The following is a 13,589-nucleotide window of genomic DNA, read 5'->3' as shown; positions in this document are numbered from 1 at the left end:
AATAATCAAAATCCAAGATTATTTATTTCCTAAGATTCAGGAAAGTGGATCACCGTTTAATCTTTTTCACTCTAATTGGCGTAAGCGTAATTAAGTAGTAATAATCAAGTAGTTTACACAAATCAAGTTGTAATTTACATAACTGGTCTCTGAACTAGTAAGATTTTTCTCTACTCTCAAACCAAAACCGTAAAACACTGATAGGGCACTAACTTTGGAGTAGTACTTTGGTGCTTTTACAATAAAAATCAGTGAGAAGAAAGCAAAAATAAAATACTAACAATTCCTGGTTGTATCGGTAATATATTACACTTGAATATATGGTGTAGTCTACCCCGCCTGTACAAATGCTTATGATTACCCGCCTGAACAAAGCCTTCTCTGCAGTAATGTTACGGTCGTCTAATGGGGAATAATATGGGTCGTCATCAACTATACTCGGTAATAAATGCAACATCAAGAAGCTTCTCGCATGAGCTGAGGGATCTGTGGAATAGTCCAAGGGGAACAGTGCTCCGAATTGAGACAATAGCCCTAGTGGCCATGGTTCTCTCCTTCTTTCTTGCTGCCTTCGGGTCCTGCTGCCGCTGGTCCAACAGTTGGTTCATACAAAAGGGCTTCTTGGCTGCGAATGCATTGTTTCTATCCCTAGGAACCTACTGCATTGGCCTAATGCAATCTTCTCAAGTGAAGAGCGAGATGTACCCCTTATGGGCAGTATCCTTGATGGCCCTCCTTTGCTGCGTTGATTCAGCCGCCGGATCCAGCCTCGACAGCAGGAGTCAGCTCTGGAAGATGTTGTATCAGCTCTGCCTCTACTTTGGATATGTTCTTTTGATGAGCATCTCGACCATCACCAGTGATGTTGGTAACATAGCCATTTGCTTGCTAGCCGCTGTGACCTTCTTCAAGGGATTCCATAGGTCAATGGCGCTGGTGCTACCAAGTTCTATGCGGAACATGGTCAAAGAGATTCGAAAATCCAGCCAGAATTTCTCTTTCATGAATCCAGATGAAGAAAAAAATCTACTTGTCGATGCCGACCTAGACATAGTGATGAGAGCTTGGCGTAGGGGATTTACTGAAATGGGTTAGATAGCTTCCATGAGGTTCCAAGACAGTAGGCTCAATGCCTGCAAGGACATGTGCGTCTCCCTCTCTCTATCTCATCTGTTGCACCGGCGTTTCCTTGGGTTAAACAGTGCTCAACCAACAATGGATAATAGGGAGCCCTTGGTTAAGAACTACGAGAGGGCCTTGAAGCTGGTTGAGACTGAGCTAGCTTTTTGATGGACGAAGCCGGCGACCAGAGGGGGGTGAATGGGAGCCGATCAAAATTTCTTCGAAATTCGAATCGTCGGCCTATTTTCCAAAATCACCGCAAACCCTCGAACCTAGGTCAGCGAGAATAGCTATGGACAAGCTATCTCGAAGCAGAAGACCCAGGTCGCAAAGCGGAAGCAAAAGCGAGAGAAACTTCTCAAATCGCAGCACAGCACACACAAACCGGTCTGACCGGTTCCCTGGACCGGTCTGACCGGTCGGGCAATTCAAACCCTGACTGACTGGTCTGATCGGTCTCGTCCAGAAAACCCGCAAACAAACCTTCAAACCACGGATTTTGAGCAAACGAAGTCCAAATCCAACCAAACTTGGTGGAAAGCTCCGTACCTACCCCGTGAACATATCCCCAAAAGATCTCACTCAAAAGATTCACGGATCAAGAGAAATCGAGGAGAGATCAAAGAGGATTGGTGCCTCCACGACTTGGCGTCTTCAACCGCCGTCCGCCTCCTTGGTTTTGTGGCGCAAACCAAGAAACCCGCCTTCCGTCGCCGCTTGCGCCTTCGATCCAGGAGTGGACGCCACAGCTGCCGCCCGGTCCGAGCTCCGGTCCCGGCTGCCCTTCACCGCCGTCCACCGCACGGTCCATCGGCCACAGCACCTCCACGGCAGCTCTCCGTCGACACTCGACGCCCGTGTACCTGCAATCCAAAGACCAAGCGCACGATCACACCGCACGGTTGATAATTCACTCATCACAGGCAGAATAGAGTACTCACATTCCTCACTTTTGTATATGATGTCTTGTACACCAGCAATGCATTCCTCCATTACTACGAAGCGAGGAGTGCTAGCATCTGGGCGTTTGCTTCGCTTATTGGGATATGTTTTGTTGGGACGACAGTGGCTGTCATACCTAGGTCGAGGGCTACTCCTCGTCATGCTTCTTCTCCTGGCAACACCTTTGTGGACACCACGGTAGCGGACTTTGTCATTACTGGAGTGATACTGGCGTCTCTAGCTCTACTGCAGGTGTTGCAGTTGCTACGCTGCTGGACCTCAAACTGGGCCAAAGTCTCCTTTGCCCGCGACTGCAAAAGGATCTTCCGTCACCGTAACGACGTACCAGTTATAGAAAATGAGGATTTAATTATAAAAAATGAGGATTTGGGTTGGGGAATGAGATTGAGAGCATCTCTTATCAAGATTGACTGGTCTGACAAATACCAATACCTCTGGCAGAATAAGCTCGGGCAGCATTCATTAATGGAATCAATCACTGTGGGCGGCATTCGTCACTGTGTCGACACTTGCTGCTTTTCAGGGAAACTGTGTCTTTGCTGTTGCCTTTACTTACCCATTTGTTTCTTGGTATTCCTGATCGTTAGCATCCGGAAAGTTTTGGAGTTGTTTGGACTGCACTACATACATCGAGAGGTGCGAGAAATGTTTTGGGGCAGCTGCAACACAGGGGGTGGTGCCATTGAGTTTCACGCTGATGTGAAGGCATCAATTATTGGTGATTTTGTAAGTGAGAAGATGAGGGGCGATGAGATAAGTGGTTGGGCATCCTCCAAGGTTGAGATCAGTTTAGGTTACCTACTCTCGGAATATGCTGTTAAAGAGTTGCGCCATTGTTTATCTGATGTGGCGTGCCTTGTATTCTGACGTGGCACATTGCGACATGCTACTGCGAGCTTGCACAGCAGCAGCACGACGACGACAACAATGGTGGTTGTTCGCAGCGCATGGACACGGACGGTGGTGACGGCAAGAAGAATCGTCGCGTGGCCATGGCTCTGTCCAAGTATTGCGCATACTTGGTAGTCTCAGCGCCGCATGCTCCCTGGGCGCTCCGACAATACAAAGAAACTGTACGTTGGAGTTAGAGACGTGGCAATTTGGAGTGTCAAGTCCACTGCTACTGGAGACAATAAGCTGCAGGCACTGGAAAGTTTTGACCCGTTCAAGTATTGCGATTATTGTGAGCACAAGTATGGAATGTACTCCGCCGAGTACGGTGTGTTGATGGGATCCTCCACCATCTATGGCGCGGGTGTGGTGTTGGGGAAGGTACTCCGAAGCATGCCTGCTGCTGATCGGTGGGAGATGCTGGCAGAGTTCTGGGTGAAGGCGTTGCTGTACGCGGCGCCGTCGGACATGGTGGAGGAGCACATGCAGCACCTCTCGCAGGGCGGCGAGCTCATCACCCATCTCTGGGCTCTGCTCTATCACACCGGCGTTCACAGGTGGCACCTTGACCCGTCGTCATCAGGATGGGGTGGGACTACATCTTCCGGATCCGCTCATGGAAAGACGTCGATCCACCTGCTCAGGTACGCTGCTGCATACAGTTATATTGTACACAACACCAACTAGTAAGTATATTTATTTGTCAGGGCCAAGCATGGATGCAACAATCAACAGGTCAAGAGGTTATCATCCACGTCGTGCGCATGAAGACCAACTAGTAAGTATATACACTGCATGCGCTGCTTTCTCAGCCGTGGATGCAACAATCAACAATCAACGACGGCGCTTCTTCCTCTAGCCAGCCGCCGCCGTCTCATGAATGAAGCTCTTCTCCCCTTCATCACTACTTTGCTCCCGGTAAAGATTGTGTTATCGAATCTTTTCACATTTAAAGTATTAAACATAAACTAATTATAAAATTAATTACAAAACTCATCTGTAAACAACGAGATGAATTTGTTAAGACTAATTAATCCATCATTAGCATATATTTACTGTAGCAATTTATTATCTAATCACGGACTAATTAGGCTCAAAAGATTCATCTCGAAATTTACAGTCAATTTGTGAAAACCAATTTTTTCGTCTACATTTAATATGTCATGCATGTGTCCCAACATTGATGTGTAAAGTTTTTAACTAGCAGCTAAACAAGGAGGATCCAAGAGGGAATGAATATATGTAGCGCTAGCTTTTATTTGCTATTGTCGGTCCCCAACGGGGGATTTATATCCACTGGTACACAACCTTTAATTTGTCCTAGCTGGAAAACCTTTTTTATCCCGGTTTTCCAACCGGGACCACCAGCTAGGACTAAAGATAAGGTCCTTTGATCCTGGCTCAGGCACCGAGACTAAAAATAACTTTATATCCCGGTTGAACTTTCAAGACGGGACAAAAGACAAAAAAAAATGTCGCATCCGCTCGTCCCGTCGCAGCTCTACTCCACCACTCCATCACAACACATGCTCAACTCCCTCACAAAGATACAATCGCACTTAGAAAAAATTTCAGATTGAAGCTAGAAACATTCTTATCTTACATGACCGTCACACATCACACAAGTAAAAAAAGCAAAAATCTAATTCACAACACGAGGGATAGATTTGATTCATCATGCAAGGATCCACCAGAACAATCACAAACCAAAAAACACACAAAAAAAATACACAACCTCGCCCGTCCTTGCCCTCGCCGGCCCACAACAGCGGGCGTGCCCGCCCCCTGCGCCTGGCCAAGCCATCGGATGTGCAAGGGGCCAAGAGTAACCCTGAGCATCACAAATTCAGCAGACTAGCAGAGTCAAAGCCGGAGGGGCGTACTTTTCATACTTTGTCATGCAACTTAATTAGCTCTTTAGTGTTCGTTCGTCGTCGTCACTGTTATAAAATGCTTACTTTTGACTTCTTTTAAAAAAGATACTTTTGACTTAGAAGTCTCAATTGTTCACTTCCAGTCATTACTCCTGCCCACACTCCACGGCACACGAAAATACTGCTAGCCAGTCTTCCATTGGCAACGTTCCTTTTCGGCTGAACAAATTTTACTTGCAGCTTTAGTACTAGAAGTCCGTAACGCGTTGAAAGATACTCCCTCTGTTCCAAATTGTAAGTCATTCCAACTTTATTGCAGAGTCAAAATATTTCAAGTTTGACAAAGTTTATACAATAAAGTACTAATATTTATGATACCAAATAAGTATCATTAGATTCTTCAATAAATATACTCTCACAGTATATCTATTTGACACAATAAATCTTTGTAATCTTTTCTATAATTTTAGTCAAAGTACAAAATACAAATAGTTTAACTCTCTAGAGAAGTTGGAGTGGTTTACAATTTGAAACGGAGGGAGTACGAAAGAGCCCGCCACAACCTTATTGCTACTGCTACTTGGCGTCCACATTAACTACAAAGACCACTCAGAAAATCCTAAAAAATCTTATAAAAATCGAAAACACACTGTCATCAATTTGGTTATGTAGATTCTAATAATTGTTAGTATAATAGCTATTAGACCTATTATTTTTTTAATATGAAAAAATACTATCCCAACGTAGCCACATATAATGTGCGCCACCATACAGGCCACATATACATACAAAAAAGCGATGAGTATGTGGATTCCCATGTCAAACACACTATTCAAGTTAAAGTTTTAATAGTGTTTATGGGTAATATCTAAACTTAGTGGTGGATGACGGATAAAAGCTGAGGTGCGGTGGAGTGAATGGATCTTTGATTGTGCAAACTTTGCTATATGTTATGCGGATGTTTGATTGTGCAGGCCACTTGAACACTCCTGCATGCTGAGCAAGGCTCCATCTTTTTCTTCCATCCACTAGCATCAAATGCTCATTACTTAATTCTCATCCATGGCAGTGCTGTAGGACAAGTGCTGAACTAAACTGATAGAGACTGAGAATTAAGAGGAGTAGGCTGCCGTAGAAAACAACAAGATATAAATTCTCAGTCTTAGTGTTCCGTGGATCACGCGAAGATCTGATTTTTACGACCTCATCGTAGCTGGTAGGTAAAACACGTACTTTTAACTTAGGGCACCTGCAACATGCAGCGGCTATATATTGCTTGTGCTATAAAATTGCCGCCGGAGCTGCTTGGTGGGGATCCACCCGACAGGGCCTTCCACGGCGACTCCGGAGTGTCGCCGTTCTTGCCGCCGCTGCTGGTGCCGCCCGAGGTCTTGCCGGCGGTCGAGGAGGAGGTTGCAGTGGGGGAGGCCTTCATCCGCGACGTTGCCGTCGCATCCCACCAGCTGCAACACTCGTCAAAGCTGGAGGAGCCGATGGTTGCGCCGAACAGGAGGATCTTCAGGTCCTCCTCGGTGCTGGTAAGAGGCGATGGCGTGAAGCAGAGCGGGTTGCTGTAGCTCCACGACTTGCCGTCATCCTCATATCACGGCGGGAGCTCCGACCTCTGAGGGGAGAACCCTGGTGGGTACTCTGGGGTCGATGGTCGAGGAGAAGGAGAAGATGAGGGACTCGGTGTGGAAGATGGAGAGGAAGGAGGAGTGTTGTTGCTATCGACGGAGGAAGCCATTGGGTAGACGAATAGTGAATTGGAAAGAGGAGAAATTTCTCTACCGATGGAAGAACTGTGTGGAAGCAGGGTGATGGTAATAGATTATAAAGGCACTGAGAGGAAAGTGAAGAGGCGATGGACTCGGTATCCGAGGAGTTCACAAAAGTCAAGATGGCGTTGTGGGTTTCCAAGGCGTCTTTCTGGTTTCGCAATAATTCTTATTGACGAAACCAAGGGGCATGTGTTATTGTCAAGATTTGACCGAGATGGAATTGGGCCAAGATTGTCTACTGGGCTGATTCGGGTCGTCCAAGGAAGAGACGATTACAGCCCGCGCGTGCGTGCAAAGGAGCTGACTGGGCTCTGTGTACTGTGCATGCGTGCGTGCGTGCGTGCAAGGCTCCACTTTTTCTTCCATCCACTAGCATCAAATGCTCATTACTTAATTCTCATCCATGGCAGTGCTGTAGGACAAGTGCTGAACTAAACTGATAGAGACTGAGAATCAAGAGGAGTAGGCTGCCGTAGAAAACAACAAGATATAAATTCTCAGTCTTAGTGTTCCGTGGATCACACGAAGATCTGATTTTTACGACCTCATCGTAGCCGGTAGGTAAAACGCATACTTTTAACTTAGGGCACCTGCAACATGCAGCGGCTAAATACTGCTTGTGCTATTAGAATTCAGCTCTATGAGCTTTTCCGTCTTGTTTTCTGTTTCCCATGGCCCATTCAGCTCAATATAGCTGTCTTCCATGCGAAACCCGTTGCTGTCCTGTTGGGCTGTTGCGATTACCCTGCACACACACGACATACTGAAGTGATATGGCCTCAAGTTCCCGTTCTTTTTTCTCCGCTTTAATTTTCTTCCGTTTCGGGTACCTTTTTCTACCGTTGCTTGTTCCCTCTTCTTCCGTCAAATTCTTCCTACCGTTACTTCTCTTTTTCGTTTGGCTAATCTATTTAGTATACTTCTTTTTCTATTTATTTCTTCATATTTTCTCAAATTTTTTTATAATTCACATTCAGATACTTCTGCATTCTATAATTAATTAGTTCATGCTATTCTTTTTATAGTTGGATGTATACAAAATCATAATGGATTATTTTGATAGTAACAATCTAACAATTCATGCTGTTCTTTGTTTATTTTTATTTTAGTTTTGTTAAGTTTTCATACTTCTTTTGCTCTATATAATTTGTCCGTACACATTTTTTTCTCCATGAGTTCGTAGGATTTATTTTAGACTTAGACATATTTATTAATTGAGTTTATTCACATTTAAGAGTATGTCATGCTCCGTGACTAAATGTATATTAATTTATTTATAATGTGGATTTATAAATTAGAGTGTAAAATAATTTTTTTCCTTAATATGCTAACTTGTTTAGCACGTGTATATATGTTTATAAGAATATTTTTTGTGATATAGATGCATTTATCATTCATGTAGCATTATATATCTGCGGGTTACTAATTTGTTCGCAATAATAAATATGTGTTCGCTTTGTAGGCTGAATTGTTCAGTAATATTGACTCATTTGTTCGCAATACTCATTTTCCATTATTTATTCTGAGCAATCAAATATTCACAATGTTTGATGTTTTATTCGTTGTACATTATTATTTGTTCATTAGATTTATTTTTTTTTCATAAAAATAATTATTTGTTTGTCTTGTTAAACCCAGTATCCAAAACTAATTATTTGGTTTAAAAAATATGTTTTAGAAAATATCGTGTAAATATAGGCAAGTGTGGTTTTGTTTTGAAGATCTTGTTATAAAAAAGATAATGACACAATCTACCAGTTTTGGATTTGCATTGACATGGGTGACATCAGCATCGTTGTCTTCTTCTGCACACATGTACATATTGTCTCTCCTATTTAAGAGGTAAAAGCACAAACAGTATCGTGTTCGACACGGCGTCGCCATCTCTGCAACTTCTGAACAACTGCAAGGAGGATAGCCGGTTGTGGGCATGGAGAGTCCCAACTCCCAAGAGCTGACGCTTCTATGATGTAATCCTGGTGCACTGCTTTGTCTGCGTAAAACCCCCTAAATGTTGTATCATTTGGCTATTTGAGGGCCACCTTTAATGAACTGGATGTATCCAGGTGGACTTGTCAATATACTCCGTAAACCACCCCCCCCCCCCCCCCCCCCCCCGGTAAAAAGACGACGACTTAGCAATTTCAACAAGACTTGTCCACTTCAGATCCACTACCGTGCCAGCAATTCATTATATAAGTGCACGTCTATGGAGCTATGGGCACAGCCTCTTTCTCGCATCCTTTTGTTACCAGACAATAGTCCATGGCTTCCATTGTCTGGGCATTGCTGCTCTGCCTTGTCCAGCTCCACTCACTCGTCGCCTCCAGCGCCCATCCTGATGGCAATCTCACTCACCACTCTAGTACTCCTCTGTGCCGCCCGGATCAGGCTAACGCTCTGCTTAAACTCAAGCAGTCTTTCATGTTCCACTCAAACTCCGAGTCGGAGGACTCATTATTAGACTCCATCACCACTCTTCCTTCTTGGCAAGCTGGCACAGACTGTTGTATCTGGGAGGGCGTCGGCTGCAGCAACTCCACGGGCCATGTCACCTCGCTCAACCTCGGTGGTTTTGGCTTGTACAGCAATGGCATCGACCCAGCGCTCTTTAATCTCACCTCCCTCAGGCTGCTTGACCTGAGCGCCAATAACTTTGGTGGCAAGAGGATCCCGTCAGTTTGTTTCGAGAGGCTCGCTTTGCTTACCCATCTCAACCTCTCAGGTTCAGGCATCAGCGGTCAGGTACCTGTTGGCATTAGCAAACTCACGAATCTTGTATCCTTAGACCTTTCCAACGGTATTATTTATACCGATGACGACCCAGGCTCCTATGCCTGGAGCGGCACACCTAATGCCCTTTGGGAACCCAATTTCCCGACCCTAGTGGCAAATCTTAGCAATTTGAGAGAGCTGTACCTTAGTGATGTGAACATATCACATTCTACTGCAGAAGATTGCTTCAAAGCTCTAGCTAAATCTTAGTTTGGAGGACTGCCGGCTCCAAGGTCATATTGGTCGTTCTCTCTCGAGGCTACACTTTCTGGTCGTGATCAACCTCAGCATCAATCCTGATATCACCCCTGGTCCATTTCCTGAGTTCGTCATGAATTTTCTTAATCTCAGAGTACTCCAGCTGTCTGATATTAATCTTGAAGGGTGGTTCCCTCGAGGAATGTTTCAATCAAAGAATCTTAGGGTGCTGGAACTGTTCTTCAATCCAAATCTCTCAGGGCATATGCCAAACTTTTCTAATGCCACTTCTTTGGAGACACTGAGGATAGAGTGGACCAACTTTTCCTTTGTTAAATCAAGCTATTTTAGCGATTTCACAGCATTGACGGAATTAGGTCTTGATGGAAAAATTATTTCCAGGTATTTCCTCTCTTCATTTGGTATGCTTGAGTCTTTGCGCATATTAGTCCTGACCCGACTGGATTTACCAAGAGAATCGGAGTCATTTTTTTCTTGGTTTGAAGGCATCAAAAACCTGAGAAGCTTACAATTCTATGGTTGTGATTTATCCATGACAATACGTTCATCCATTGGAAATTTTAAAAACCTGACAAGTTTAGTTAGTGTTGGTAGCAATCTCACAACGCAAACATTATCAGCAGTTGCCAATATTAGGAGCTTGAACTTATTGGACATTGAAGACTGTGGTTGCTTTGTGGGGCAACTGCCATCCGCAATTGGGAATATGACTAGCTTGGAAACATAGCACATCTCTGGCTGTCAGCTTTCTGGAAGAATACCAAGTTCAACGGCTAATTTGACTTGGCTGACTGTGTTGACGCTTAGCGGGAATTATCTCAGCGGTAAGGATAGCTCCTGGCCCTGCTCCGTCACTTTGAGAGTTTATGAACCTTTGTAATAATCTCTCATGCATTTTAATCTTTCTCTTATAATAATCTGTAAGCAAACACACTTGTAGTGTGGTGGTTGGACTCTAGGTGAGGAATCGGCTAGGGTTCAAACCCTGGTCTTGCAAAAAGGCCCCTTTAGCGGCATGCACACAGGTTAAGAGCCATCCAATGGGTAGTGGTTCCTTGTGCGGGCTGATATTTGGGATTTTTTATGACTTGGTAGTTGAGTTTCTCCCAATCTTAAACCAAAACTTGGGGGAGGTCTTTCCTTATGGGTCGATTTTTTGGATAGCGTGCCCTTAGCTGCTGTTGATATTAATTGTTTTAGTAGAGTCAAGGTTGTAAATGAAAGCACCATCTATTCCACCATTGTAGCCAATTGAAACTAATATAAATATATCTTTCTTACCCCTTGTAAATTGAACCTTTAACCATAAAGGGATTTAGTACTACCTAGTATCTGTACAAACTCAAAAAACCAAATTGTTTCTAGAAAAGCTGTGCCCGTTAGATTGCTAAACGAATGGTTATGTGAAAAATAGCCTGATGCGAGTGTGAAAAATAACAGATGAAAACTTCTTAAACTACTAAATTTGAACCTTTAAATCGCAAAGGGATTTAGCATTACCTAGTTTTTGTATCATTGGACTCAGAACTTCTTAAACTACTAAATTTTCAGTAGAAAATTTATGCCTGTTGGATTGCTAAACGAATGGTTATACGAACATAGCATAATGAGAGTGTATAACACTCTTTGTCTGATCGCTCTCAACTTATATAAAGCCTGAACTTTCTGGTACTCAGATTTCTCTTCTTTGTGCAGGAGAAATCCCAACCTCTCTTTTCACCCTTCCAACGCTACAATATATGGATCTATCATGGAACCGACTTTCTGGTCCTATACATGAATTCGAAGGAGTATCTTCATGCTTGGTGAGCGTACGATTACAGATGAATGAATTGACAGGGCAGATTCCCCGGTCATTGCTAGTCCTCTCGAATTTGATGCTTCTCGACATTGAAGGGAACAACTTGATGGGCTCAGTTGATCTTGCATCATCATTATGGAGGTTAGAGAACCTCACTTACTTATATCTGTCACACAATAAGCTGACTGTAACGGAAGGGGAAGGTAGTAACTCTTCATCTACGTATCCATCTCGGCTTGTGGGACTAGGACTTGCTAGTTGCAATATGACAAAAATACCAAACTTATTGATGCGTCTTAAGAACATGGATGATTTGGACCTTTCAAGTAATAAAATAAGTGGGGATATACCAAACTGCATATGGAACAATGATCTCTGTAGATTAAATCTTTCAAATAACATGTTCACCAGTATGGAACTCAATTCGTCACATGTTATCCCACTCAGTAGAGTCTTGGATTTTTTTGACCTTAGGTCCAACAAGCTTTAGGGACAGATTCCTATGCCAAGCTTGTCAGCTCTCTTCATGGATTATTCAAATAATATGTTCTCTTCTTTTCTTCCAAACTTCACATTATACCTTAGCTCTACCTGGTATCTTAAGTTGTCCAACAACAACATAAGTGCTCATTTACCGCATTCAATTTGCGATTCACTGGTGGAAATCCTTGACCTGTCATTTAACAATTTTAGCGGACCACTGCCACCATGCCTGATGGAAAATGGGGGTTTGAGTATATTAAATTTGAGGGAGAATCAATTCGAAGGGATGTTACCTACAAATATTTCAAGTGGATGCTTTGTTGAGACAATAGATTTGCATGGCAATAAGATTGAAGGCCAGCTTCCGAGGGCACTCCTTAATTGCCCTAACTTGGAGGTTCTTGATGTTGGAAGAAATCAAATTGCAGATACCTTTCCATCTTGGCTAGGGAGGCTTTTGAATCTTCGTGTCCTTGTCTTGAGATCCAACCAGTTTCATGGCTCAATAGATTATCTCCAAAATGAGAAATCTGGAGAACAGTTCTCTAGCTTGCAAATCATTGATCTAGCTTCAAATAATTTCTCTTGGAATTTGCATCCACAGTGGTTTGAAAATTTGAAATCAATGAAGAAGTATAACAATACAGGACAAATCATAGACCATCAAAAACTAACACATAGGTTTGGATCTTTTGGATTTTACCAAGACTCAGTCTCGATATCATACAAAGGGTTCATTGTGACATTTGATAGAATCTTAACTACCTTAACAGCAATAGACATATCAGATAATGCACTGGAAGGTATCATTCCTGCGTCAATTGGAAATCTTATTTCACTACATGTACTAAACATGTCTCACAATGCCTTCAGTGGAGAAATTCCACCTCAGCTTGGCAGCATGACTACTTTGGAGTCCCTTGACCTATCTTCAAACATGCTATCAGGTGAGATTCCACAAGAGCTAACGAACCTCACATTCCTCGGTACCTTGAACCTGAGCAACAACCAATTCGATGGAAGGATACCGCAATCACGTCAATTCGGGACGTTCCAAAATAGCTCATTTGAAGGCAATGTGGGGCTCTGTGGAACCCCTCTATCCAAACAATGTAGCTCTATGGATACTCGAAGTGAAACAAATCTGAAAAGCTCCTCTCATAGTGTCGATGTTGTCTTGTTTCTCTTCGTTGGTGTGGGCTTTGGAGTGGGATTTGCAGCAGCTATTCTAGTGAAACTTGATTGGATCAGCAAGTGGTTCCATAATCTGAGGATTCTATGAACTTGCCAAGAAGGAGCCCAGTTGTCAGCAGTGTAACATGTCATGCACGCACAACTTGGTACTTTATATTCTTCGGTTGCTGCTCGATTATACACTATGGCCGTGTTATCCTTAGCTCATAAAGATAGTGTTGTTGTCCGTAATCTTCCAGAACCTTGTTAAGTTGTTATTAGTTTGCACTTTGGCTTACTCTTACTTGCTGGTCATATATGTGATCAGTGATCAGAATTATTCATCACATTGGCATCCTCGACCTTGAGACAGTCACCTTCCGTCTGCCGATTCCACACGTTTCTACAGCCGCATTATTGCGTCATCCTTGACAGAATAGAGTTCCGGAAGCGTCTAGAATTTTTTTATACGTAAGCAGCCAGTTGTGCCACACCTTTACTGGCCCG

General features: G+C 43.4%; 1 protein-coding gene and 1 pseudogene across 1 annotated transcript; both read left to right on the top strand.

Annotated features, from left to right (window-relative positions):
* Window positions 1-405: 405 nt before the first annotated feature.
* On the top strand, window positions 406-3,663 carry LOC120701127. Its single transcript, XM_039985279.1, has 4 exons — window positions 406-963; window positions 1,096-1,288; window positions 2,078-2,565; window positions 3,112-3,663. Exons 1-4 carry the CDS (start codon window positions 406-408, stop codon window positions 3,661-3,663), a joined length of 1,791 nt encoding a protein of 596 aa, XP_039841213.1.
* A 5,233-nt stretch (window positions 3,664-8,896) lies between these two features.
* On the top strand, window positions 8,897-13,210 carry LOC120701126 (annotated as a pseudogene).
* Window positions 13,211-13,589: the final 379 nt, after the last annotated feature.

The sequence above is a fragment of the Panicum virgatum genome, chromosome 3K (assembly GCF_016808335.1).
Source record: "Panicum virgatum strain AP13 chromosome 3K, P.virgatum_v5, whole genome shotgun sequence".
NCBI classification, from domain to species: Eukaryota; Viridiplantae; Streptophyta; class Magnoliopsida; order Poales; family Poaceae; genus Panicum; species Panicum virgatum.
The sequence above is the reverse complement of the archived record's forward strand: the minus strand, read 5'-3'. Positions and strand labels throughout refer to the sequence as shown.

What these genes read in the sequence shown, in the direction of transcription:
- LOC120701127 (XM_039985279.1), top strand. Translation starts at nt 406, where the DNA reads ATGGGGAATAATATGGGTCGTCATCAACTATACTCGGTAATAAATGCA. An exon ending in CAAGTTCTATGCGGAACATG is followed by an intron (nt 964 to 1,095) that starts GTCAAAGAGATT and finishes GAAATGGGTTAG; the next exon opens with ATAGCTTCCATGAGGTTCCA. An exon ending in CATTAATGGAATCAATCACT is followed by an intron (nt 2,566 to 3,111) that starts GTGGGCGGCATT and finishes CATACTTGGTAG; the next exon opens with TCTCAGCGCCGCATGCTCCC.